The sequence below is a fragment of the Aulostomus chinensis genome, chromosome 12 (assembly GCF_037954235.1).
Source record: "Aulostomus chinensis isolate RoL2024-O1b breed Wild chromosome 12, RoL_Achi_v1.0, whole genome shotgun sequence".
In the NCBI taxonomy this organism is placed as follows: Eukaryota; Metazoa; Chordata; class Actinopteri; order Syngnathiformes; family Aulostomidae; genus Aulostomus; species Aulostomus chinensis.
In genome coordinates, this window is record NC_141331.1 from 24,915,026 (window position 1) to 24,939,627 (window position 24,602).

The 24,602-nt window shown below is 44.9% G+C and overlaps 1 protein-coding gene and 1 long non-coding RNA gene across 3 annotated transcripts in view; one reads left to right on the forward strand and one right to left on the reverse strand.

The window, feature by feature from the left end:
• Positions 1 to 804: 804 nt before the first annotated feature.
• The window catches only part of cacnb4a (calcium channel, voltage-dependent, beta 4a subunit), a 42,722-nt gene continuing 18,924 nt past the window's right edge, over positions 805 to 24,602 (forward strand). Inside the window, exons 1-2 of one of the 2 annotated variants that reach the window (XM_086220881.1) lie at positions 805 to 1,093; positions 3,896 to 3,979. In XM_086220881.1, the coding sequence (XP_086077007.1) occupies positions 1,031 to 1,093; positions 3,896 to 3,979 (147 nt within the window). In that variant the 5' untranslated portion in view covers positions 805 to 1,030. Of the gene's footprint in view, positions 1,094 to 3,895; positions 3,980 to 14,101; positions 14,473 to 24,602 lie in introns of those variants that run through there. The other variant, XM_086220880.1, reaches the window with a different exon arrangement.
• Positions 16,271 to 23,287, reverse strand: LOC147252543 (uncharacterized). Its single transcript, XR_015118629.1, has 3 exons — positions 23,182 to 23,287; positions 22,415 to 22,543; positions 16,271 to 17,188 (listed from the first exon to the last, which is right to left on the reverse strand). It is a non-coding gene; the product is annotated as an uncharacterized LOC147252543 (long non-coding RNA).

The window sequence follows — 24,602 nt, forward strand, 5'->3', positions numbered from 1 at the left end:
TTTCAGATCTGTCTGATGTGGCTGCAGCTGGACGAGAGCAACCAGAAATGATCAGAGGATTCAGTGTGGCAGCCAGAAGCTGCATTTATTAGTGGAAAGATCTGACAATATGTACAAACCCACATATTATAAATATTAATTATAGTGATTATTAGTATTAGTAGTAGTGGTAGTGGTAGTAGAGTATCAATGCTTGAATATTGTATTGTGGGAGATAAAAATTAACAGTAAACTCCAGAGCTACGGGGTCACACTGGTGCAGTGAGGCAGAGTTTATGCTGCCTTCAGGGTCTCCTTGTAAACTCCAGATGTCTACAACAGTCGCGTTGTCACTGTCGGTCCTTGAGTTCATTCTCGTCTCACTTTTATGGGTGTTTTTTTTCGCGATTCTGCTCTGCTTTAAAAGATCTCGTTTATAAATTCAGATCAAAGCCATTTTGAATAAATCAATGGCTCAAAAGGTAAAGAACAATCATTAATATGAGTCTTAAATCCCATAGTCCTACATCTCAGAGGAGCACAGAACTGTAGCGAAACATGGACTTCACATTTTATATATATATATATATATATATATATATATATATATATATATATATATATATATATATATATATATATATATATATGGTGAATGTTATGGTTAAATACATATACGGAGGCTGTCTTTGTTGGATTCTTCTTTTAAAAAATGCTTTTGGGAAAGGTTATTTTTCTTGATATTTTTATCGTCACTGAACGCATCGCAGAAGCCCTGATGGGATTGGAGGGGGGGGGGGGGGTCATATTAAATATGTGAGTATCTGTATTTCACTTCTTCTCCAGCATCATTTTCAGTGTGCGCCGTTTAAGCGGAGCAGGTCGCATCTCCCACTTAGAACAGAAGCCGGAACCAGTTTATCTCCTCTCTGTCGGTGGAGCAGAAGCCAAGCTGGAGCCGGCGGTCCACCATCCGATACCCGAGCAGCAGCAGTTCCAGTGGAGCGGCTCGGAGCGGCAGCCTCCGCCCTGGACCGATGAACTGGCCGAGATGTCCCGGCACATCTACACTCGACACGGGATAGGAGACGGTCTGCAGAAGCCTGTGTTCCAGGTAGGAGGGAGAAGAGCATCACCACCCTCTCTTCTCTTCTCCTCTCCTCTCCTCTCTTCTCTTCTCCTCTCCTCTCCTCTCTTCTCTTCTCTTCTTTTGTCTTCTCTTCTCTTCTTTTCTTAAAAAAAAAGAACTAAACAAGTATAATAACATCATTGAAGGTGAGTCTACCTTCAGTTGCACCACTGTAGATGGAGTTGTGATGCCTCCAGAGCATCGTCACGCCGCTGCTCTCTGCTCTGCAGCTATTTTTCATAAGTGTTAATGAGCCCAGAGGGTTCATTAGTCAACGTGAGGAGGGGTCCTGACTCCTGCAGCTGGAGAGAGATGGATATGTTCTCCAAGAAATGACGCTGGGGGCTCAATTATTCAACATGGAACTTCACTTCTTCTGCCTGCTGTCACAGATAAACGCAGCTATGCCTTTACAGAGTCACTGTCAGTTTTTGAATGAATGAAGTAAATAAGGAAACACAGGGAGCAGCATGAATAGTGTGCTGGTGTTATTTTCATTGTGGAATAGCAATAGAAGGAGCAGGAGCAGTCAGTACATTTCCCTCCACTCAGGGCAAAGCATCAATTCGAGGCAGAGAAAGAGATGAATAGATAAATGGATAAGTCTTAAAAATGATGTACCTTGAGTCAAAATGCTGCTGCTGCAATGACCCATCAGAGGTGCAGGAGATCTGAACAAGCCACAGCTTCATGTTTCACCCTCGAACTCACTAGGGGGCAGCATTTTAGTAGGGTTGACCCCTCCTTTTGTAAATAAGTGCTTGTCATGTTATTATTCCTCAGCTTCTCCAGCTCTGCGGTAGTTGCTGAATGAGCGACATCACTAAGATAAGCAGTTCTTTCTGCTGCTACCAGGCGCTACAGTCGTCAGATGTCTAGTTTGAAGCAGCGGTTGTTCGAAAAGGGAGAAGCAAAGTCAGTGCATTTCCAAAAACGCTAGCTTGTTCAGGCGCTTACAAACCACTCCGAACATTTTCCACATGTGAGATTTTCTGTTTTTGTTTTCCGAGTTCCCTTGAATTTGATTCAGAAATAAAATATGAAAGCTTTACAGCAGTCAAGTCACATACATCAGAAAAAAGCACAAGAGGAAAGAACAAAAATGCAACTAGAAGCCACGAAATAACAATAAAGACGACTAAGATGAGGAGCACAAATGCACTGCTGCTCAATGGTCATAGTGCAGACTCGATGAATAGGTCGTGTTGAAGGAGTTATTTACTAGTTATGTTAGCATGATCAGCGGTATTGTTTGTGGACGGATGGATACTCATCACCATTTAGTGCCAAACTCTCCTCATGCAAGTACAAACATTCATTTATTTCTGAAGGGGGACTTGAAACAATTCCCCCAAATTAAATTAAATTTACAGGCCATAGAATATTGGATGAAAATGCACGTTAATTATTTTTTAAATAGAAAAGCAGCTAAAACTACTGGCCGTTCACATCGAGAGGTGCTTTGCTCCCTTTAAGCACCATGGACAGCTCACGTCATCCCTCATCAGCTCACTGAGACACCAACTAGGAGGAAAGGCCGTGTGTTTGTATTTTCTATTTTTTTGTCTCTGTTACCGGAGCACGTCTGATGGCGTAGCAATAGCTCAATACCACCTCCGCCGTCCGAAATGTGAAACAAGTATTCCTCTAGATTCCCTTAGTGATGCCGCCTGACTGTCGCGCCCCGACTCCTCTCTTTGTGTGGCACGCTGCTCAAGGTTTGAACGTGGCAGTTGTGGCTGATGAATTGGCTCGGTGTACGTGTACGTCTGAACACGCCTCTTCAACCTCTCGTCCTCTGGCCACCGTACGAGAACCATCCATCAGCAGCAGAATTCTTCTATCATTTAGGCATCCGACAGTCGGAGTAATGGACGTCATCGTCATGTGGCCCCCTGGGAGACAGGCAGCACATGACGTGATCGTTGGATGTGATGGATGTAGAGCTGAAACATTTAGTCGGCTCATCCATTAGGACACAGATCAACCATTACAGCTACTTCTCTGCATGAGTGCTGAACGTAACTTGGTTCCAGCTTGAGTGCGAGGCTTGTCTTCTTCTTAATATCTCATAATCATGCTCCATGGCAACAGAGCGAAAGCAGTCTGCTGATGAGGACGTGCGATATGGTTAAAAGCTCCAAAGCTGTTTGTGTTTGTGCGTGCGTGCGTGCGTGCGTGCGTGCATGTGGGTCGGGAGATTGTTTTGGTGGGTTGAGGATCATTCTTCCGATAAAAACAATCAACATGAGGAGACGGAGCTTCTGAAAGTGAGGATATGATGTTCAATGGAAACAAGTGTAAGTTGAGGCCTGGTGAATATGGATAATGAGCAGTCGATCTCATCTCAGACACAAAGGAGGCACATTCCAGTACACCTCCTCTGAGGTGCCGCTGCCTTTGTTTGCGCTTCTCCTATTCAGGTCTCACACACTTTTTATAGGACACAGTGTTGTCAGAGGAGGACAGATCGCCACACTCTCAGTGTTGAGCGGTGAAGCCATTTATCATACACGTATTTTCTTCATCTCAGATGTGCTCTCACCTCGGCTTCTCCCCAAGCACTGAAACAAATTGGCCTTGCATGACAATGAGTCACAGACGAGAGAGAAGGTGTGCGTGCTGGCCAAGTTGGGAAAGAAAAGCAATGCCTTTCTGTTTATGATGTCATCAGAGAGGACAAGGGGGCCGAGATGCTGGTTTTGACCGGCATCAGCCGTTGCATTTTGAATGTCAGGACGGTAAAACAACAACGTGGGTGTAATTTCTGTGTCTTGTTGTCATCAGGCTAACAGAGGGACGTACTCCAGACGCAGCCGGCTGAAGAGGTCCGACGGCAGCACCACCTCCACCAGCTTCATCCTCAGACAGGTAGGACATCTTACTGCATCATCACTGGTCGTTGTTGCCAGTTTCCACACTCCTGTGTTTGTCGTTGTGTTTCTAATGTGAAAGCTTTGAAAATCAGTCCTGAAACAGTGGGGCTAGACTACTGTTCACAACCCAGCGGTCTGTAGGATCAGTCTGCGTTGGCCATCACTCTTTGGCTGCTTGTTTAGGTTACAAGGAAACATCGGGTAAAAAATATCACATGACATAAACATACGAACTCCCTGTGTGCTACTGGAGAGTGCTAGCATTCTCTTGTGTAAAAGAACTTAACTACACAACTTGGATGAACCTGGAGTTTGGAGGTCCGAACTGATATTGATCTCTGTAGGCTGAAGAGACCAATGACGTGTCAGTATCGGCGAGGACTTGATCGGACGAAATACACCACGTTGGCAATCAATTAGCAAATATTAGTTGATATGAAAACTTTTTCAAGAGCAGGAATAGTAGCTTGGCTTCATTTTGAAATGGTGTTCATGCCATGCTCTGGTGCTGATGTCATTCTCCACAATAAAAGGCTCAAATGTTCTGCCTGCGGTCCACGTCTTTGTATTATTTCAACCTTACGTGGGTGAATATTGCACAAAAAGAAGTTTTTGAATTCATGCTTTTGTCTCTAAATTGTCAAAACTGCATCAGACAGTGTCAGCGGGGTTTTTAAACACGAGCTATGTCACGTCAGGAGCTAAGGACAGCCAACCCTCGTTACCACCGCGGCATGTTGCTCAATGTTTCCTTCAGCATTTACGTTCGAATTTTGGCTGAGGGATCAGATTTTATTCATAGATATTTCTGATGCCTGGTCCAGCGATTTGGGCCAGTACCGGGCACATACTGACACCAGGTATGGGATCGGCACATCCCTTAAACCTGCTAAACGTGGTCATTGGCTAACATGTGAGAATCATCTCTCAATACCAAAATTGTTCCATTTTTTTAGTCGTCTAAAGGTTAAAGTTATGAACCTCACAAGCTTGTCATTGGAATCAGTTCTGATGTTATTCTGTCCTCCCAGAGGACTCGCTGTGAACAGATCTCTCTGCCAGCACGAAACGCTCTCTCGTATTTGAACAGAAGCTGAGGGTGGAAGTTTTATAGGGGGACTGAAAATTTGAACTTCCTCTATCCGTCAGTCCATCTGAAGCACTCAGATCATCTTGACAGTGGATGAAGATGGTAGAGGTGTTGTCATTTGAAGAGAGTCACACTGATATTCCTCCTGATCCACCTGACATAAGAGGGAAACTAAAAGTGGACCAAAGGACTCTGACGTCAGACACAAGACATTTAGCGTCCGCTGTAGTCGTGGGAATCCAGGGCCTTGATTTGTATCAGCTCGTGAGCTCAGCTGCTCCGCTGTGTCAGCCATCAGCCATGTTTAATTCACGAAGGAGGGGCTTTGGATGCAGGCGTCTGCTTCCCATTCATTCCTGTAAAACACATTCAAGTACGTCTCCTCTACCTCCCGGCGTTATCAAGAACACAGGAGGGAGTTTCCTGGACTCAGATGTCTAACAAGGTAGCGAGGGAACTTCAGCTGCCAGGATTTTCAGAGACGAGGACAGTTTGACACCTCCTACGTGGCTTGATCACTGCACTCGCTTCTCAATTATTTTTCTATAACTGACTCTTGGCTCACCTCTTGCCTGAAGTCAGCTGTGATAGGCTCCAGCCCCCCGTGACCCTAAACGGATAAGCGGTCCAGAAAATGGATGGATGGATGGACGACTCCAGAGTCCTCTGTCATATCCTGGCCTGTACAAACAGGGTTTGTCCCTCTCGGGAGATACAAGAGCGTCAAAACAGGTCGGAGGGGTTTTCACGTGGGCATGCCAGAAAAAGCACACGGACAACTTGTCAAATCTAATAGCATTTCTGATTTATGATCGTGTAAAGCACTCGGGTGTGTGGGCACATGTAGGTCAGTCAGAACACGTGAGTAGACTTTTGAAAAACAATATCTCGTCTTATTCTGGTTCCAATACACTTCCATATACAGAAAATCTCCCCCGACATGAATGAGTAACTCTGATCAGAATGCAAACGATAAAGATCTTGATGGGGATTAGTGGTTAGGTTAGCAGCTCATCAGTGTGTGTGCTGAATTGTACCGCAGCTTATTGACGTTGCTCATTTATTATTGAATGCCAGCAGCATGAAATCTGCATGAAGTAAATATGTGACTCAGGAAGGAGGAAATTTAGTGCGCAGAAAAATACAAACACGCTAAACATGTAAGAGAATGTAACAAATACTGGAAAATAATCGAAAACACTCAACAGAAAGAAAAAACAACAACAGCTCTTGCCTGCTCCTTGAGCTTATCACACACTCACAGATTTCTCTAACACCCCCGCCGTGATTCGCGTCATCACCGGCGTGGTCGTCATCAGGTGAGAAGAGGAGCAGTGGGCTTTCTTTGATTCCCCTGTGTATCCATAGTAACGACTAGCCTTCAATAACAGGAATCAAGACCACAAGGTTGATTAGCAGGAAACTGCACCTCCTCCTCCTTTTCAGCAGAAAGTACATTCGCTTTTTACACTAAACATGAAAGAGGAGAAACGGCTCAACGACGTCAGATGTTGTCACCTTGTCCTCTCTCCCCAGGGAGATTTTCTCTGTTTAGCTCTTGTGTGAAGGCTTAAAACAAATTTACCGTGAGGTCACGTCACTGTTTGACCATCGGGGTGGAGGTAATCCAAAGTAGATGAAGAACACAAGGAGTTCCATTTGGTCTGTTTTCAGTCTTTCACTCCAATCTCCAGACAAAAAAAATGTGCAAATCCGTGTCTGACATTGATGTGCAAATTCATAATCTGCACAGGCAATCATCACAATTGCCCATTTTCTGCAGATTTGGTATTCTTATCCACACCATTATTTGCCTCCCTCCCAATTTGTCTCTGAATGTTCACCGCCAATTCACCCGACCGAGCTGTTGTTTCTCCGCCCCCTCTGCTCCTCCGCGGGAGCACCTCAGATTACCACATGCTTCCTCTGCCATGTGGAGTCGTCTCTTCCCTCCTTCCCCCCTTGGGCACCTTGACCAAGCGGAGGAGGTGGTCACCTGGCCTCCCCACAGCTGATTGTGTCAGTACAGGTGTCCAACCAAGCCAGAGGCAGCACGGGGGGTTGAAAAAGTGGCCCCCGTGTTTGCGAGCAGGACAGTAGACCGCTGGGCACCTCTGCATTTAAATGATGAAAGCCTGCTTTCTTCATCCAGTATAAGTCAAGTTTACCAGATAGGAGGGGAGATTCAATGTGTGAGGTGTTTCAAAGTTCTCTAGATCGCTAAGGCTGAAGGTACAACAATAGCTTGGACATACAGCAGAAACACGTGTGCACACAGGTGACAAAGCCACGTGTGGGCATTAGGACCGTGAATGCACAGTTGATCAGTTTTACCCATGGATTTATGAACTGCAAAAATATGACAATAAAATAGCAAAAATGTCAACTTTTTCACATCAAGCAGATAAAATACCACCAGAAGTAAGCAGGCACCACGTACCGTTGGGGGAGTACAACAAATAGGATCACTTATTTATTCTCGTTCTGTACTTGAACACTTGCTTTTATGGCACGGAGCCTGGACAGGAGGGTTGTTATTATTAGGTAGCTATCCGCTCCTTTAAATCCCCGGAGTTTGGGAACAAAGTGAGGTGAGTTGCTGCCAAGAGACTGCTCATTTTCTGGAGGGTGAATTTATTGTCGACTGAGCGAGAGTTTGACGGGAGGTTGAGTGTGGCAGACGTTCAAGTGTTGACTGGCGGATCAACTGTCACTGTGCATTTTTTTTAAAAAGCAGGAGTGAGATGGAAATTCATCAAGCTTCCTGTTAAGAGCGATTTTCTTCTCATCACCTATAAAATCTGCTGATTATCTTCTTGTTTACTCGTCCTTGTGTCTACTGATCGACATTACTATGTCACAGAGGCCAACATGATGTCTTCGCATGTTTGTTTTTGGCTTTCGCAGCCAAAGCACGAAGTGACGGATATTTTAATGATGTGAAAATGAGAAATGAGCAAAAAAAAAAGAAAAAAGAAAGAGGTTTTGAATTTTTGTGGTTCCCACATTCATTTCTTGACTATTTGATCCGACTCTACTGGAAACCACATCCAGGAAAACAGAGAACTGCTTTTTGGAAGGCTGCAGAATCAGTCCAATCAGGTAGAGTGTGAGATACCACCACTCTGCGTTTGCTGGGAGGGGGCAGCTCTTTCCAGATGGTGTGGTGACCATTTACATGTCACTCATACACTGACAGATGCTTCTCTGTTTGGTGGGTGAGCAGAGGTTGGAGCACGTTCCAGGTCAGGCTCTCCGCCCCGTGGTAAGAGGATACTGAGGACTGGCAGATGTTTTCCCTCAGAGGACTGATGTCCTGTGGCACTAAATTACAGTCTTAATGTCGGAGCCAAAGTCTGTCAAATCAAGCAAAACAAAACTGGATGTGTTGGGTGTTTCTGTTTAAATATACAACTAAATGTGTGCTTGGTGCTGGAGATCAAGTTCATACATCCATTCGCTCCTCTGTATGTCCCACAGAGGGTCACAGGGGGCTGGAGCCGGTCTCTGTTGACAACCGGGGAGAAAGACAGGGTTCACACTGGACGTCTGACACCTATAGAGGCAGAAAACCATTCATACTTTCAAGACTGGCTATGAGCACGAGGGCCGCTGGTTCAATACTGACACAGCTGGACACCACGTGACGGACGTGTTAGGGAGAAAAACAATAAAAGAAAACCACTGGGACTGAAGTGTCGTGGTCTTGTGAATCGTATTGTGAAGTCCCTGCCGATACCCACCTCTGCTGACGTGTGTCTGGAAGCCTCCTCAACTGCACGGACAGTTTTCTGGTCTGTCCCGATCGATATGTTTTAGAGGCAGAGGGTGGTGGAGTTGGATTCTGCATGTTTGGCCGTGCCAGTTGAAGATGTTCACTTTTTTTCTGTCCCCTCATTTTGAATTGGAGGAGAGCAGCTTGACCCCCCCGCCCCCCCCCCCCCCCCCCCCCCCCGGGGGTTACCACTCTGACAGTGTGAAGAAGGAATCAACAGAAGGAGGCTGGGATGTTTGCTGAGAATGATGGTGTGTCGTCCGGGGTCAAACCGAGGACGGACATGTCTCGATGACACCTGAGCTTTGTTCAGGTCAGGAGGCTGGAAATGGACTCATTTCAAAAACAACCATCGTTGGGTTTATTCTCCGTTATCTGTGCTTTCTCAGGGATATATTAAGATTTTAAATGCCAATATTTTGAAGGTAGCGTTCTCATCTGTTGTTTTTAACCATCCATCCAACCATTTTCTATACGGCTTATCCTTTGGGGTTTGCGGGGGGGCTGGAGCTCATCCCAGCCGACAGAGGGCGAGAGGCGGGGTTCACCCTGGATGGACCGCCAGTCCGTCGCAGTGCCCTGTTGTTTTTGTAGAGCTACCAAATACTATTTACACATGCTGAGGTTTGAAACTGAGCATCCATGTTTATATCTACAAAAAAGAAATCATTAGAGAATCTAAAGGCTCTCAAACTCCTCCATGGTCTTGGACCATCATGTCTCCTTGGTGGAATTTGTCTAAATTTGACATAAAATGTCCACTGGGATTCAAAGATGAACTGAAAATATTTTGGTGAGCTGAAGTCACAGGCATGCATCTCAATGCAGTATTTGTAGTCAGACATTGTAGAGATACGCTGATAAGAAAGGGTTGCCCGACACTGATGACCGATAGCATCACATAGAGGATATTTACAGACGTCAGTATGATCATAAAAAAGCCTGAAATCATATTTACAACATTGTTTCCTCATCATCTGCTGTTTGTCAGCTGATTAGCACTTTTGCTCATCAGCTGGTACTGATACCAAAGCCAGTGTACTGTCCTCTCTGTGGTGAACCGATGACCTCATCACTGCTGTAATCTGAAGTGAAGTACTGGCACATATTCAGTGTGGGCCATCAAGTTTCATCCCCTGCTGCAGTGAAAATTAAATATGACTGTAAGACCCGCATATTTAATAAAGTTTCAGATTGGGACGGCAAATTTATGTTGTCACAATGTCCTCCCGTAAATTGAATGATTCACACTACATTAAGAGCCCGCCTTTAACCTACTTTTTCAGCTTGCAGCCTGCAAAGTGATGGTAAAAGGGCTTCTTTGCGCTGCTAATCCCTCTTATGTAGGTCACATGGCTCAACTCAGCAGCCTTTAATTTGTGAATGACTTGAAGAGGCTTGGCGACCGCTCCCCTGGCTCACTCCGGCATCATGCGCCAGCCCAGTGTGACGAGCTCCCGGGGGCTGGTCAGCTTCCTTCCTCAGTTGTACCTCTGTATTCCCAGGTAGAGCTTTAATGCTCTGCATCCGTCTGAAAACTTGGATTCGGCAGCAAAAACCTACTCCAACAACAATGATGCAAGGAATGAAAACCACCCACACGCTAGGCTGGCTGATATTGCAGGAAAATGTAAAATGTCCTCGTTTGAGCTGTTGTCTTTAGTTATTGATCATATTTTAATGACTCGGTCTTCATGGAGATGTGGATCAGGAACGTGTTCACCACATGACGATCACGTCACCATTCAGACAAACGCCACCGACTGCGCTACTAGCGAGCTGGCCTGTCCTTGTCTCTACTTTCTCCTCTGTTATTTGTTTGTGAATCATTTTCTCACCTCACGCTATTTCTGTTGTTGTGTCTGTGACTTCGTCAACAGGAGCTGTGAGGTTTTCGTGACTCTAAACAGCAGTGTATGGATTTCCGTCATCCACACCTGACTTTCCAAAAAAATCTACAAGAACACACACGTTTATAACAGCTATCCTGGTGAGGACATTTGTTACACCAAATCTCTTCCGAGAGGACTTTGCTTTCGGTAATTTAGGACCATGTAAAAACTACCAGGTCAGTCTTCGTTGAACTCAGTGGACAGGAGATGCGTGCGTCCAGGCAGGACCCATGGATATTATCTTTAATTACATTATTAATCTTGCAGGGGGCCTGCACTCTAATCCATGAACTGATCTCCTATAACTTCTCATCCTAACGACAGTTAATGCCTAACACACACACGCACACGCACACACACACACACACACACACACACACACACACACACACATTCTCTCTCTCGCTCTCTCTCTAATTCTATTTCTATCTTTGTGAGGGCCTTTATTGACACAGTTAATGTTCTTCTTGGGATTTGAACCAGTCAAAAGCTCACTTCCTGCCTAACCTACAGATTTCCAGAGGCCGCCACTGCCCAAACTTGAACTTAACTTGAACTGATTGATATTTTTGATGCTGTCGTTCGCACTGGTGCAGACGTTTAATGCATAATAATGAGGTGTTTCTAATATTTTGGCCGCCTTATGTGCATACATGAGAGCAGCAGAAAAATAGAGGCTCCACACCACCACCACCACCACCACCACCACCACCACCACCGCACAGCCTCAGTAATGAACAACAGGCTCTGTAGAAAATTACCTTTCCAGCAGTGTCAACAAGCACTGAATGATGAGAGGGAGAATTCAGACAAAGCAGTTGTATTCAATCGCATCCGTCTTTTGTCGTGCTTTATTCCTGTGTGTATTGTGTTACCCATCCTATATATCATATTAGAATGAGATCTTTGTTCACTTGAGGTTTAAAGATGCGTTGTCACAGAGCTTCTAGCGTGAGACCAGGCAGGGTTACTGGAGCGCTAGGATCACGCGGGACAAGAGGAAAGAGTAACTCCTCAACAGTGGAGGGGGCGGTGAGGCAAAGACTTGGATGAGGGTTTTTTTCAGGATGGTTATCAGCGCGCAAAGAAAGGTCCAGTAAAAGCCCAAAATTATAAATACTACATTGTGGTTGCATGCTTCTGCAAAGGGTGCCTGTTACAGCGACCTTTAACCTTTGACGACCAAAGTCTTTTCAGTTCATCCTGGAGTACCAGTGAACATTTGTGGCAATAGTGAAGAAGTTTCCCTCGTGCGTTTCTCAGATATCTGATGACGTGAGGTGACAGTGGGCTTGACCTTTGACCTGGCAATTGAAAAGGGGAAGTCTGGGCCATAAATACACATAAAACTAGCATGAGACACAAGTGAGTGACCTTAAAACTTAATACGGACAGGAAGTCACCATCAACACGCAAGTCAGATATTGTCTTAACAAAACAGCGAATTATAAAATAGTTCAACAAAGTAAACAGGCATGACTGAACCTTCAGACAGTTCAGTGGAATCCTAAGTCATCACAGTCAAATCATGGAAAACGCCAGTTGAATATTTGCTTCGTCATATACTGCAACTGTGCATTTAATGGGGTTGTAGAGGCTCTTCATAGGAGAAACGCACCCTCACCTCCAACCTCAGATTGACTGCTGGGCTCAAAACAATGTGATTTAACACGTGCAGCTTTCAGGAGGAACTGTGAGCCCATTCTGTGCAAGTGCATCCGCAGTTGTCCTATCAGCCAGGAGAGGGCACCATTGCTCTACTCTGTCAAACAGCAGCGAGTCCATAAACATGTAGGTGTGACGAATTAAAGGAAAAACCCTAAGTAGAAACACAATGAATGCAGGTGCTTCCGTATGGACTGGAGGGGTTGGCTGAGGGCTTTGATTGGTTCCCTTTAATTCATCAACCATGTGTGTATTTTCTCCAAGTTCCATTCAGAATGGATATTAAATCAAGATCAAATCAATGGCGTTTACTTATTTATTATTTTTGACAGCCGCCATCATTGTGAATGTGCCTCGCAATCCGAGCAAAGCTGTTATTTGCCATAACTCAAAGATACAGAGAAAGCATGCAAATTAATAGTTAATATTAATTGTTAATAGAAGTGTATTTAAGACCTAATTTCAAATTTCCTAATTTGGATGTGTTATTAAATAGCCTTCCAAAAATTGTTAAATCCTGAGAATGAATCAAAATTCAAACTTTATGTCTCAGAATTCTGAGTTTAAAGACAGATTTCTGACTTTTTTCCTGCATCTTTTTGAGATTAAATTTGAGGTATGCCTTTAATATCACATTTGTCAATGTCACGTAAGATATTTTTTTTCATAATTTGAATACAACTTTATTCATGTTCTTCCAAAAAGAAAAAAAAAAAATATGTGGCTTTGATCGTCTGTACTCTTGACTTCCTTAACAATGACTCTTCATCAGTTCTGTTGTTTTGTTATGGCTGCATACCTTAAAATAAGGCATATTCATCACATTTAAACAGAATATTCTATAATACTGAAGAGGGAAAAGACTGGTGTGTACATGCCAACAAGTTAAAATGTTTACGCTCATTCGGGATAGTTGATTATTAATAGTTGGTTATTTTGTGGGTGCTTTTTACAGCAACACCTTTCATAAATGGTGTTGAGACCCAAACTCCACAGCTCCTGGTGAATGATTATAAAGGTATGACAGACATTTATTTGATGAGGAAGTCTTGTTAGCGACCAGTGGCTCAACAGCGTCTGTATCATCGCTCAGCTGTTCACCTTTGCTGAGATGCTGCATGTGATTATGTGTCAATCTTGTGTGCAAATGGGTGTATAGGTTTAGGTCAGAAGGAGATTACCTCTCTCTCTCTCTCTCTCTCTCTCTCTCTCTCTCTCTCTCTTTCTCTCATACTCACGCACACAAACACACACACACTCACACACATCCTTGTACTTATATCTTTGTGAATCTTTTCATTGATATAATGCACTCCCAAGCCCCTCACCCTAAACCTGACCATCTCAACTGACTTCCTGACCCTGACCTTGACCCTAAACCTAACCAGAACCTGATTCTAACCTCGACCCTAAAACCAAGTCTTGACCTTCAAACGGCCCTTTGAAGATGTGAGGACCGGCTAAAATGTCCTCACTTTCCAAAAATCACTCTGTTGGTCAATTATATATTCTAGTCCTCAATGTACAAGAACACACACACACACACACGCGTGTCTAGAGTAGTTGGCTGGTTCGGCTGCAGACCCCACCCCCCCAACCTCCATCTATGCTGCCTCTCTTCCTCATTCACGGCCAGCCAATCGGCAGGCTGCATCCCACCTCTGTCATCAGCCAGGGCAGGAGGAAGGGATTGGCTCGTGTGATAGGAGCTCTGAAGGCAGATGAAATGCCAAGTCTGCTCTGCCTCTGGGGACAACCAGGCTGCTTTATAATGGGAACCAACACTCGCATGGCTCTGGGGCAATAACATCCAATTCAGCATCAGGAAAACACACGGCTCCACCTTTCTTTTTTTTTGTTGTTTTCCATCTGCTGCTCCGCCGTGGTCTGCTTGCTCCGTGGTCTACCTTCATGTGGAGACTTACTCCACTGTCCTCATCATCCATCCTCTCCGGAGAAGGTTGAGTGACTCTGCTTTCTGTTTGGTCTTGAAGAACCCCCTTTTGGAAGCTCACTCCTCCATGTATGATAACTTGTACCTACATGGATTTGAAGATTCGGAGGCGGTGAGTGCAGAGGCGTCTGGCACCTGTGAACCATGCTAATCAGTTGGGATGAGATTGGAAGATCTCTCTATAAACACCTAGAGAATGTGATGAGGCTTGAGTGGAACATGCACTCTTCTCGGGGGGAGTTAGAGGTTGGGGGGAAGGGTGTGCTCGAGTGTGTGTGTGTGTGTGTGTGAGAGAACTTGTGTGTGTCTTGGTATCAACCAGTTTTCTCCTCCGATCTGGACTGCTGCATGATGTAGAGCTTTGTTAATGAGCCGTTTCGATGCTGTCGAGTTTCTGAGCCTGTGTCTTCCTCTGTGGCTTCATTTGTATTTGTCTCACTTCTCTGTCTGACTCCCCTCATCGTATCTCACTTTACATCATCACAGTTTGCAGAGAAGACGGAGCAGCTCTGATCATGCACATTCTCATCTTGTCCACGGACGAGCGCTGCTACGCTCGGCTTCTCATTATGATACACTGAGACCAAAATGTGTATTGACGGCAGCAACCATGGGATAAAAATGTGTCAGAGCTGCAGAAAAATGCTTACAAGGGCAATAAATGTAGGAGCTGCTGCTGCTGGGTGGAGGGGAGGAGGGATTCCCACTGAGCCAGGGTCTGTCGAGACCTTTGTGTAACTCCACCTGACATCCTGGCTTCCTCTCCCAGATTAAAACTGGAGGGGGATTTTACACCTTTTTTGTTGACCCACCAAATAAGCACATCTGCTTTAGTGTTTGTGCTCAAAGTCTGATTTGAATTTCTTTTAGCCATGCTTTAAAGGTGGTGGGAAATTTTAAAAAGAGGTATTTTATTGAAGAAACTTAAAGACACGCAGACATTCCCTGCTGAGAAAAATCAAATTCTATTTGGCAGAGTTCATGAGACAAGTTTTTATGAAAAAAATGATCCTGGCCCTGTTTTTTCTGCATTAATTAGATCCATTTTCACATGAAAAGTGGCGTCATGACGAATCAGAGGAGGCAGTAAAGTAGAACCGCAATGATCCCAAAGTCCCACTTTTAAGAAGGTTTCATTTCTTTCGCCTTCGTCTTAGAAACACAGACACCTGTGACCATTCCAGGGTTGCGTTAAGGCAACTTTGTCTCTGAGAAGCCACCACATTGATCCTGGTTAGAAGTACAAACCCGATCTGGAGTTTATTCGAATCCCTTCATGGAGTTCAGTTTCAGTGGAATCAGAAATTTGCCAGATTTGATTGAGTTTTCATCAGATTCCCAGAAAGTGACCTTTAACTTCATGCGCTCAGAGGGTGACTCTCAGGAGTTGAGAGCGAGTGAACGCTGGGGTGTTTCTGAACAAACTGTCCATATCAAGGCGATGATGATACGTTCGGGTTGCGGTCACAGCTTCTTTGTACTCCCCTCAAACTGCTCAACATCCAGTCAATGTAGGTTTTAAAAAAAAAACATGCCTGTATAAACAGACTTGCTCCACATTGCTCTACGTGTCGGACGGCATTGGCAGCACTACAGAAAACACACTTGAGGCTCTTGTGGTTTGTTATCAGCACTTATCATTTCGCTTGTGGGTGTCTGGATTTTTGGAAGTGAGGAAGCAACTGTATCGACCTCCAGGCTGTCTTGTGTGACAGCGCTCAGCATCAGAGTGTTTTCTGAGACGGTTCAGCGTCAAGTGTCTGCTGCTTACTGTTGATTTATTCCACTGGAATGACTTCCTCTTTCCGACGCCACCACGCTTTGTGATCATACAGCCACACGACCTCTCAGCCATGATCTGCAGTAGCTGCAGCTGCACCAGAAATGTTAGTCACGTCAGATCAAGTCACTTTATTTATAGAGCACAAATACAACTCATGTTGTTGGACACACCATGTCAGATCTCAGTTTTTCATCTCAAAAAAAGCGGATGAGTAGATGTAATACAGAGAGTGGTGGGTAGGTGGAGCAGAGGGATTCCCACTAGATCATCAGACAGCAGCCAAAGGAAAGAAAATACAATAAAGTCTTTTGTGTGATTTGATTTTACTGCTGAGACTGTGACTCCAAATAAGGTTTTTAAATTATTATTATTAGTACAGTGGTCGTAGTAGTAGTAGTAGTAGTAGTAGTAGTAGTAGTAGTAGTAGTTGTAGTAGTATAAGAAATAAAGTTCTTATCAGCATCCACTGTAGGCAATCAATCTAAAACCATATAAAGTTCAATTTAGAAAGTGTCGTGAAAAATTGAACGGCAAGTCTCAGAAGTTTTCCTACAAATATGTCTTGGAATGGAGATAAATGGGGAGCTGGATTATCAGGGCTCCTTTCCCCTGAGCCCGAAGGGCCTTTATAGCAAAGACCTTTGTTTTGTCAGCCTGCCCAGACCCTGGAACCGCTAGCGGGGCTTTAGCAGCAGATTATCAGAACAGGCATAGACGCTCTGAAATACAGGGAGGGGGGAGTTCATGCCACCTACAGCCAGTGCAGGGTTGCTGACACAGGGGTGATGTGGTCCAACTGTGGAGGGCTGACCCAACTGGGCGGTGGAGTGGTTTCTGGTCGAGATGTAGAGAGGTGTATTGGGAGTTGTTGAGGCATGAAGAAATCAACGCACAGATGAGATTCTCCAGGTCTGCAGCAGGAACCAAATAAAGCAGCATGGCGGTATTCCTCAGATGATAAAAAGACGACTGGACACTTCCTTGACTTGTGGTTCACTCAAGTCCTGGTCACACTTTACGCCAAGGATTCTCGTCCTTGCTTCACCTGCAATCACAGAAATGCAAATGAACCCCACAGTGAGTTTTAAGATTGTGCCGTGAGATGTGATTTAATGATGAGACCCTTATGACAGGAATCGTGCTCTTCATGAGAAATGGGGTGAAAACATGGTCAGTAGTAGCTGGTAGCTGCTGTTAGGTCAACATACAGCATCTAAGAGAACAAGAATGGGCTCAGCCTGATCAGACGTCTCTGAGAGTTGTTTTATGTCTCCAGTATAAATAGTAAATCCCTTCACCGCTCGTGCACGTAGCCTTATTAGCTTAATAAATGACTCATCTTTACAGAGGCTTCTTTGTTTGTCATGAAATACAAAGCCTGCTGCATTGGTGTTTGACTGAAGAAAACTTGGAAAAGCAATCCTCAGCATTTCCTACTTTGCAGGTATTATGAGCTCTACTTTCTCACCGGGTGTGTCTACTGTCAGCTTCTGATAGATTTAATGAAGAGAGAGAATTCTTGGAACAGATAGAGGGTGGAGGTCAGGGGAGGACTGGAAGGAGGATGGAGATGGGACAACGGGGTGAGCTTCGGCATCTGAACAGATAAAGCTTGAGTGTGGCACGATGGAGTCAAGACTGGCCACTTGACACTCCCAGATAATAACCCCTCAAACCACTTTCTTGTCTGTGTGTGTGCGTGTGTGTGTGTGTGTGTGGGGGGGGGGGTAGAGACAGGAGACAGAGACAAGGAGACGAGGCAGAGAGGTTGCTTGTGTCCGTCCACATGATAGTAACTGTGGGAATGGCTCAAAGTGCCTCTGTCCTCTCCAGCAACGTGAGCTGAATGACATCATCTGTTATTCATACGGCAGCTGGAATATAAATATAAATAAAATGACAAATGTTGGGGTGGCACGGTGGTGCAGTGGTCAGCACTGTCGCCTCACAGCAAGAAGGTTCTGGGTTCAAGTCCCGGCTCGGGCATGGGGGTCTTCCTGTGTGAGTCTCCATGTTCTCCCTGTTCCTGCTGGGTTCTCTCTGGTACTCCAGCTTCCTCCACAGTCCAAAGACATCAAGAGGGGACCAGGTTAATCCAGACTCTAAATTGACCGTAGGTGTGACTGTGAGTGTGAATGGTTGTCTGTCTCTATGTGTTGGCCCTGCCATGGACTGGTGACCTGTCCAGGGGGAAGGCTGCTGGGATAGGCTCCAGCCCCCCCACAATCCTTAACAGGAACAAGCGGAAGACAATGGATGGATGGACAAATGTAGGGAATGTCAATCAACATAAATGTGAACCTAGGTTTGTTTTTTTTCTACATCAGATAATATCCTCCCTGTCTGAGTTTTTTTTTAATCTTTGTACATTTATTTGGAGCAAATTAGCAGGATTGTATGGCGTGTGAACTTGTAGCATTTCCTGAAAATTCAAAAATAATAAAATTACCAGTCAAGCTATGCGTGTTGTTTTTGTACGATTTCTAAGCATCTTTTAATAGTAAAGCACTGTTTGTAGATCAGTGCTTTGGTGTTTAATCATTTGTTAAATGTTTATATGCTGATAATAAGCGCTAAATCAGGGAGAAACCAAAGAAAACCCTTCTGCTCCTGTATCTCATAGTTCAGGGGATGTGCACCACTCAGCTCTGTCTTGGCTAAGAAAGCAAATTTTGAGTCCTGAGTTGAAATAGTAATTGCTAAAATTAGCATGTTGGTACAAATAACATAAGCATGAAGATCCTCACCACAGAGGGTAGCTGCTGAGCTACAATAAAGCAAACAGTAGCAAGACAGCTGACACGCTGCAGGGCTCCGGGCTTCACACACTCATCAACCCCCGTGATGTCTGGAGCCAAACTGCTCTTCATCAGAAGAAATGGTAAAGTGAAACTTCACCTTTATTAAGATGGCGGCAGCATTAACTATCATAAAGATATTTAAACCCTCAACTCGTCAAATACAGACGAGTTAAAATATGACATCACGGAGGGTTCAATAGAGATCCCCTCATGAGGCCCTGGTAGGTATGACAAAAGCAGGAGAGGGTATGTGACGTTTTAATCATATCCAATTTTTATGAAGATAGTTGCAAATCACAATTTACACCTGAGCCAGGTTCAGGTCTGGAGGTGGGAAATGGACTCATTTCAGAAATAACCACCATTGGCTTTATTTTCCGGGAGGCCCGGTGGTGCAGTGGTCAGCACTGTTGCCTCACAGCAAGAAGGTTCCGGGTTCGAGTCCTGGCTGGAGCACGGGGTCTTTCTGTGTGGAGTCTCCATGTTCTCACTGTTCCTGCTGGGTTCTCTCTGGTACTCCAGCTTCCTCCCACAGTCCAAAGACATCAAGAGGGGACCAGGTTAATCCAGACTCTAAATTGACCGTAGGCGTGGCTGGGAGTGTGAATGGTTGTCTGTCTCTATGTGTTGGCCCTGCCATGGACTGGTGACCTGTCCAGGGGAACCCCGCCTCTCACCTGAAGGCTGCTGGGATAGGCTCCACCCCTCATGACCATTGTTTAATTTGTAAATCATAAGGCGCTGGAATGCACGTACTTATGACAGCTCAGGGATGAGAGAGGGACATTTTATTTTAAACACATTTTTAAAATGTTTTTATATATGTTTATTTATTTTTTAATACGAGAGGTGCCAGATCTGCCCAAATCAGCCCAAAATTCAGAGGTGCCTGATCTTGTTCCGGCAGGATCCGGCTCAAATTAACCCCTGGTGCTGAGTACTAGGCAGCTCTAGTTTTACAAAGGGCTTTCCTATAGGTTTTAAGGCTGTCTTGCCAGATCATGTGAGAGTTTGGAGACTTTTGGCAGGGCCTCCTATCTAAAGAGCAGCAGCCACAGTTTTATTTCAACAACAAACCCACCTTCAAGTAATCTTGAAGAGTTTCCTCTTGTTTTGTCTTTTCCTTCCTCTTGCTCGCTCTTGACTCATGATGTCTTTAGGACATCTCGACATGCCCTTCATCTGCTATCTGCAGCTCTAGAAGTGCCTACTGACGCACCGCTCTGATTGGTCAGATGTCGAGCGCTGTCAATCATTTCAGCTACGTGCGGTCAGATTGCTGGTCTCCTCTTCCTCAAGCTGATTTGATGCTTTACGCACAATGCTCATATGCTCATAAATGCGTCTCCTCGCACAAAATGTGGCCCCTCATGGAAGATGAGGCCCTATGCACAGCGCATGTTCGTTCTGTGTTTAGGGAGGGGTGGCCCTGACAGCAACAAAGACATGATGAAGTCCCCTGTTGGGACACCGGGGGAGGACACAGACAGGAGGGTGGGTTGCAAGACAGAAAAAAAGAAGCTTGAAAAACATATGACAGATCTTTATAGAATGGATTTTATTGCTTCTTAAAATATAAATGCTTAAGATTAGAATAAAAATAGCGGTTTATTTTTTGTTTTAGATTGGCACATATCACCATCACCTATTAGATGGCCATGCTATCTTGTAGTTTGGGGGGGGGGGGGGGGCTCTATGGTCTTCTTGCTCATCCCAAGTCATTACTGCCAGTGTTTCAACAGTTTCAGTACGACCATCATTGGGCCAACTAAATGGTTTCAACAATGTTTGCTCCAAATCAACCAATCAGACACTCTGAATTCTTCTTCTACTGTCTTCCTGAGGGTAAAGTGGAGTGGGCCACAGAGCAACTACTTGGACATGCCTGACATGGACTTGGGCACCTCTACTGGACACCAAATCGTTGAATAGAGCAGCTATGATTACCTCAAGCGAGGCAGTAATACGGAAGAGACTTCAAGAATCAGATTTTTTTTTAATTTAATTTTTTAAAAAGTGGGACTTAATGGCAGCAATGAAAAAGGCGTTAGAGAAGGCTGAGTATGGCAGCCACAGGTTTATCCAAACTGCACACTTCAGAGCTTTTCCTGGGAAAGTTAGCTTGTAGCTTTTGTGGACACTACCTCAGTACTTGGTTGATTTTGCTACTGAGAAGCTATTTGACTTAGAAAGTAATGATGCAACCACCGCTGATTCGTGGGCCAGTTACGACCTTCCTCTCAATGGTATTACATACTCATGCGATTTCATTTGCACAGCGTGCAACCGTGTTAATTATGTCTGCGCGTTCACACCGAACTCGAATTCATGTCATTCGCGCCAACAGTTTCCATTTAAAGTCAATGCAAACGCGTGAATGACGTGAATTTTCAGTCTGGCACCGCGAATGAGGCGAATGCGCGAATTATTCACGCTGCGAAATTCGCGAGAAATATTCGCCATTCGCGAAAGTTGAAAATATTGAACTTTGGCGAAAAACTCGCGTCAAGACAGCCAGTCAGCGTTGAGAATGTCCCGACGTCACGGCTGACTGTGACTGACTGTGACTGACAAGATGGCGGACAAGTTGATTGTGGCTATGTGTGGAAACCCGGTTCTATATGACACTATGTGTCAAAATTACAAGAAGCAGTTGAATGAATTGGTGTCCATTCGTGAAATTCTGTCACCGATCCTAGCTAGCAAGTCGTCAAACTGGCCTGTCGTCATCCGAAAATACCGCTTGAAGTGGCGCTTATGCAGACGGAGCCCCTGGAGGAGCTCTGTCTGCTGCTGGGGAGAGGGCAGAGCAACTGATGGCTGGTCGCAGTTTTCTGCATGTTACATGTTTATTTGATTTAGTGTAGTACCTTGGGAACTTTGGGCACTGACTTTAATAATTGCCTTTGATCTCTGAGCCCTGATAGTGGGGATAGGGAGGGTCATAGGTACTACTTACTATAAGTACTCCCTTTCACTGCTACTTTTAGGAGCCATGGCCTACACATTGAATAATAAATCAATTTGAACATGTTTGTTTCTGGTGTAAGTGCATCATCATACACTTATAAAGGTAAAGCAGGGCAAAAATTAAACAATATATTATATATATTATATTTCCTGGTAGCCAGGACATCAGTGAGTGACTTAAGCCTTGAAAACCAAGTCACAGCAAATATGTAGAGTGGAAAATAAACTTTTTTTTTTAATCTCCCCTGAGGTCTAGGATTGACAACTGCTGCTCTGTCAGACCATGTTGGTTCTGTCAAACTGAAGGTTGGTTTATTGCTACCTGAAGGTGCCAGGCTAGCTCATGGGATGAGCTTATGGTTTGGTGAGACTCCAGAAACTTCAATTTACCAATCTGCAGAAGTAGATTATACCACCAACTGATTCTCACTGTTGCAGTTCAAATAGGCGAGACACATCCATCAGTTGTCAGCTTGAAATGGGACCTGGGATGATCCTACCCTTATCCAGGCAAGGACCATGGGCTTGGACTTGGAGGTGCTGATTCTCATCCTGGCTGCTTCACACTTTGCTGCAAACCAGCAAGCGCTGAAGGTCACGGCCCGATAAAGCCAGCAGGACCACATCGTCTGTAAAAAGGACATAATGAAATGCACTGTGGAAGTTTAACACATGTTGTGATGATCATTGAGTAAAGAGGCCCGTGAACTGTGCTTGGCTTCTGCAGCCATCAAATTGGATCCCCTCAACACCCTGGCTGCGCCGAGAGATTCTGTCTTAGTTGTCCAAAACACCCCACATCACGTTAGACTTGGCTTGGCTAGCTGTAGCTGAACCTGGCTAGCTGTAATAGGTGAACCTGGCTAGCTGTAGTAGATGAACCTGGCTAGCTGTAGTAGGTGAACCTGACTCGCTGTAGTAGATGAACCTGGCTAGCTGTAGTAGGTGAACCTAGCTAGCATTAGGTGAACCTGGCTCGCTGTCGTAGGTGAACCTGGCTAGCATTAGGTGAACCTGGCTAGCTGTAATAGGTGAACCTGGCTAGCTGTAGTAGATGAACCTGGCTAGCTGTAGTAGGTGAACCTGGCTAGCTGTAGTAGATGAACCTGGCTAGCTGTAGTAGGTGAACCTGGCTAGCTGTAATAGGTGAACCTGGCTAGCTGTAATAGGTGAACCTGGCTAGCTGTAGTAGATGTACCTGGCTAGCTGTAGTAGATGTACCTGGCTAGCTGTAGTAGATGTACCTGGCTAGCTGTAATAGGTGAACCTGGCTAGCTGTAGTAGGTGAACGTGGCTAGCTGTAGTAGGTGACTTTGTAGGTGATCTTGTTCCAGCAGGATCCGGCTCAAATTAAACCCTGCCCACAATCCTTAACAGGATAAGCGGTAGAAAATGGATGGATAGGTTTATTTTTAATTATCTGTGCTTTCTCAGGGGTATATTAAGATTTTAAATGTGAATATTTTTTTCAATCTGTTGTTTAATCGTTTCGAAAATGTACTTGCTGGGGAGATGACGGCTGTCTGAGTCATTGATACAATTTATTTTTCATTTGACATGCAAACTAGTTGCCCAGTTTTGCCGTCTCAGTGTCTCAAAAACATACGCAAAGCTCTTTGACAACTATGTTGGTACGTATCCGAGTGTCAGGGGGGCCAGTGGGTAGTGAGTAAACCTCGTTCCCAGGCACCTCAAAACGCGCTGGCAGCTGACGCTAGTGTCCATGGGCTTCAGCCTCCTTGCTAGAACGTCCACCTGCTCTGCCTCTCCTCACCTCTGTCTCCTCCAAACCTCCAGCCTTGAGTCAATTCAACTTTGTTCACTGTCACCTTCCATGTTTTCATTCTGCACTGTTTTTCCTGCCACTTGTCACCTTGCTTCTCTACATCTCATGGAAAATTATGCGTATTTCTGTCTTCCTCTGCATGCTTATAGCCACACTAGTCTTTCAAACATTGAAATTCTCAGACTTTCAAGGACATGTATCCTTTTAAAGAATTAAGCTTTGTTCATCTTTCAATTTAAATCAGCTTTCATGCTTCGATTTTGCATTTCAGCTTTTGTGTCTTTTAGCCATTTTCAGCATTGCCTCAGTGATTTCTTGCACCTCAAAGCATTCACATTCCATCTTCTGCAGAAAACACTTTTTCTAGTTATTTTTTAAATCGGATTTGTTTTATTTTGGAAGGTGACATACCTGGGTGGCACGGTGGTGCAGTGGTTACCACTGTCGCCTCACAGCAAGAAGGTTCTGGGTTCGAGTCCCGGCTGGAGCACGGGGTCTTTTTGTGTGGAGTCTGCATGTTCTCCCTGTGCCTGCGTGGGTTCTCTCCCACAGTCCAAAGACATCAAGGGGGGACCAGGTTAATCCAGACTCTAAATTGACCGTAGGCGTGGCTGGGAGAGCCAATGGTTGTTTGTCTCTATGTGTTGGCCCTGCCATGGACTGGTGACCCGTCCAGGGGGAACCCCACCTCTCACCTGAAGGCTGCTGGGATAGGCTCCACCCCCCACACACCCCCGCAGCCCTTAATAGGATAAGCGGTAGAAAATGGATGGATGAAGTTGACATTCCTCTGTTAATGAAACTGGTGTTACCTGCTCCATCATGGCACCATTGGGTCACTGATCGTCTGTACTTGATGAGCTGGGAATAGAAATGGATTTATCCAACAGTCATTCATTCGA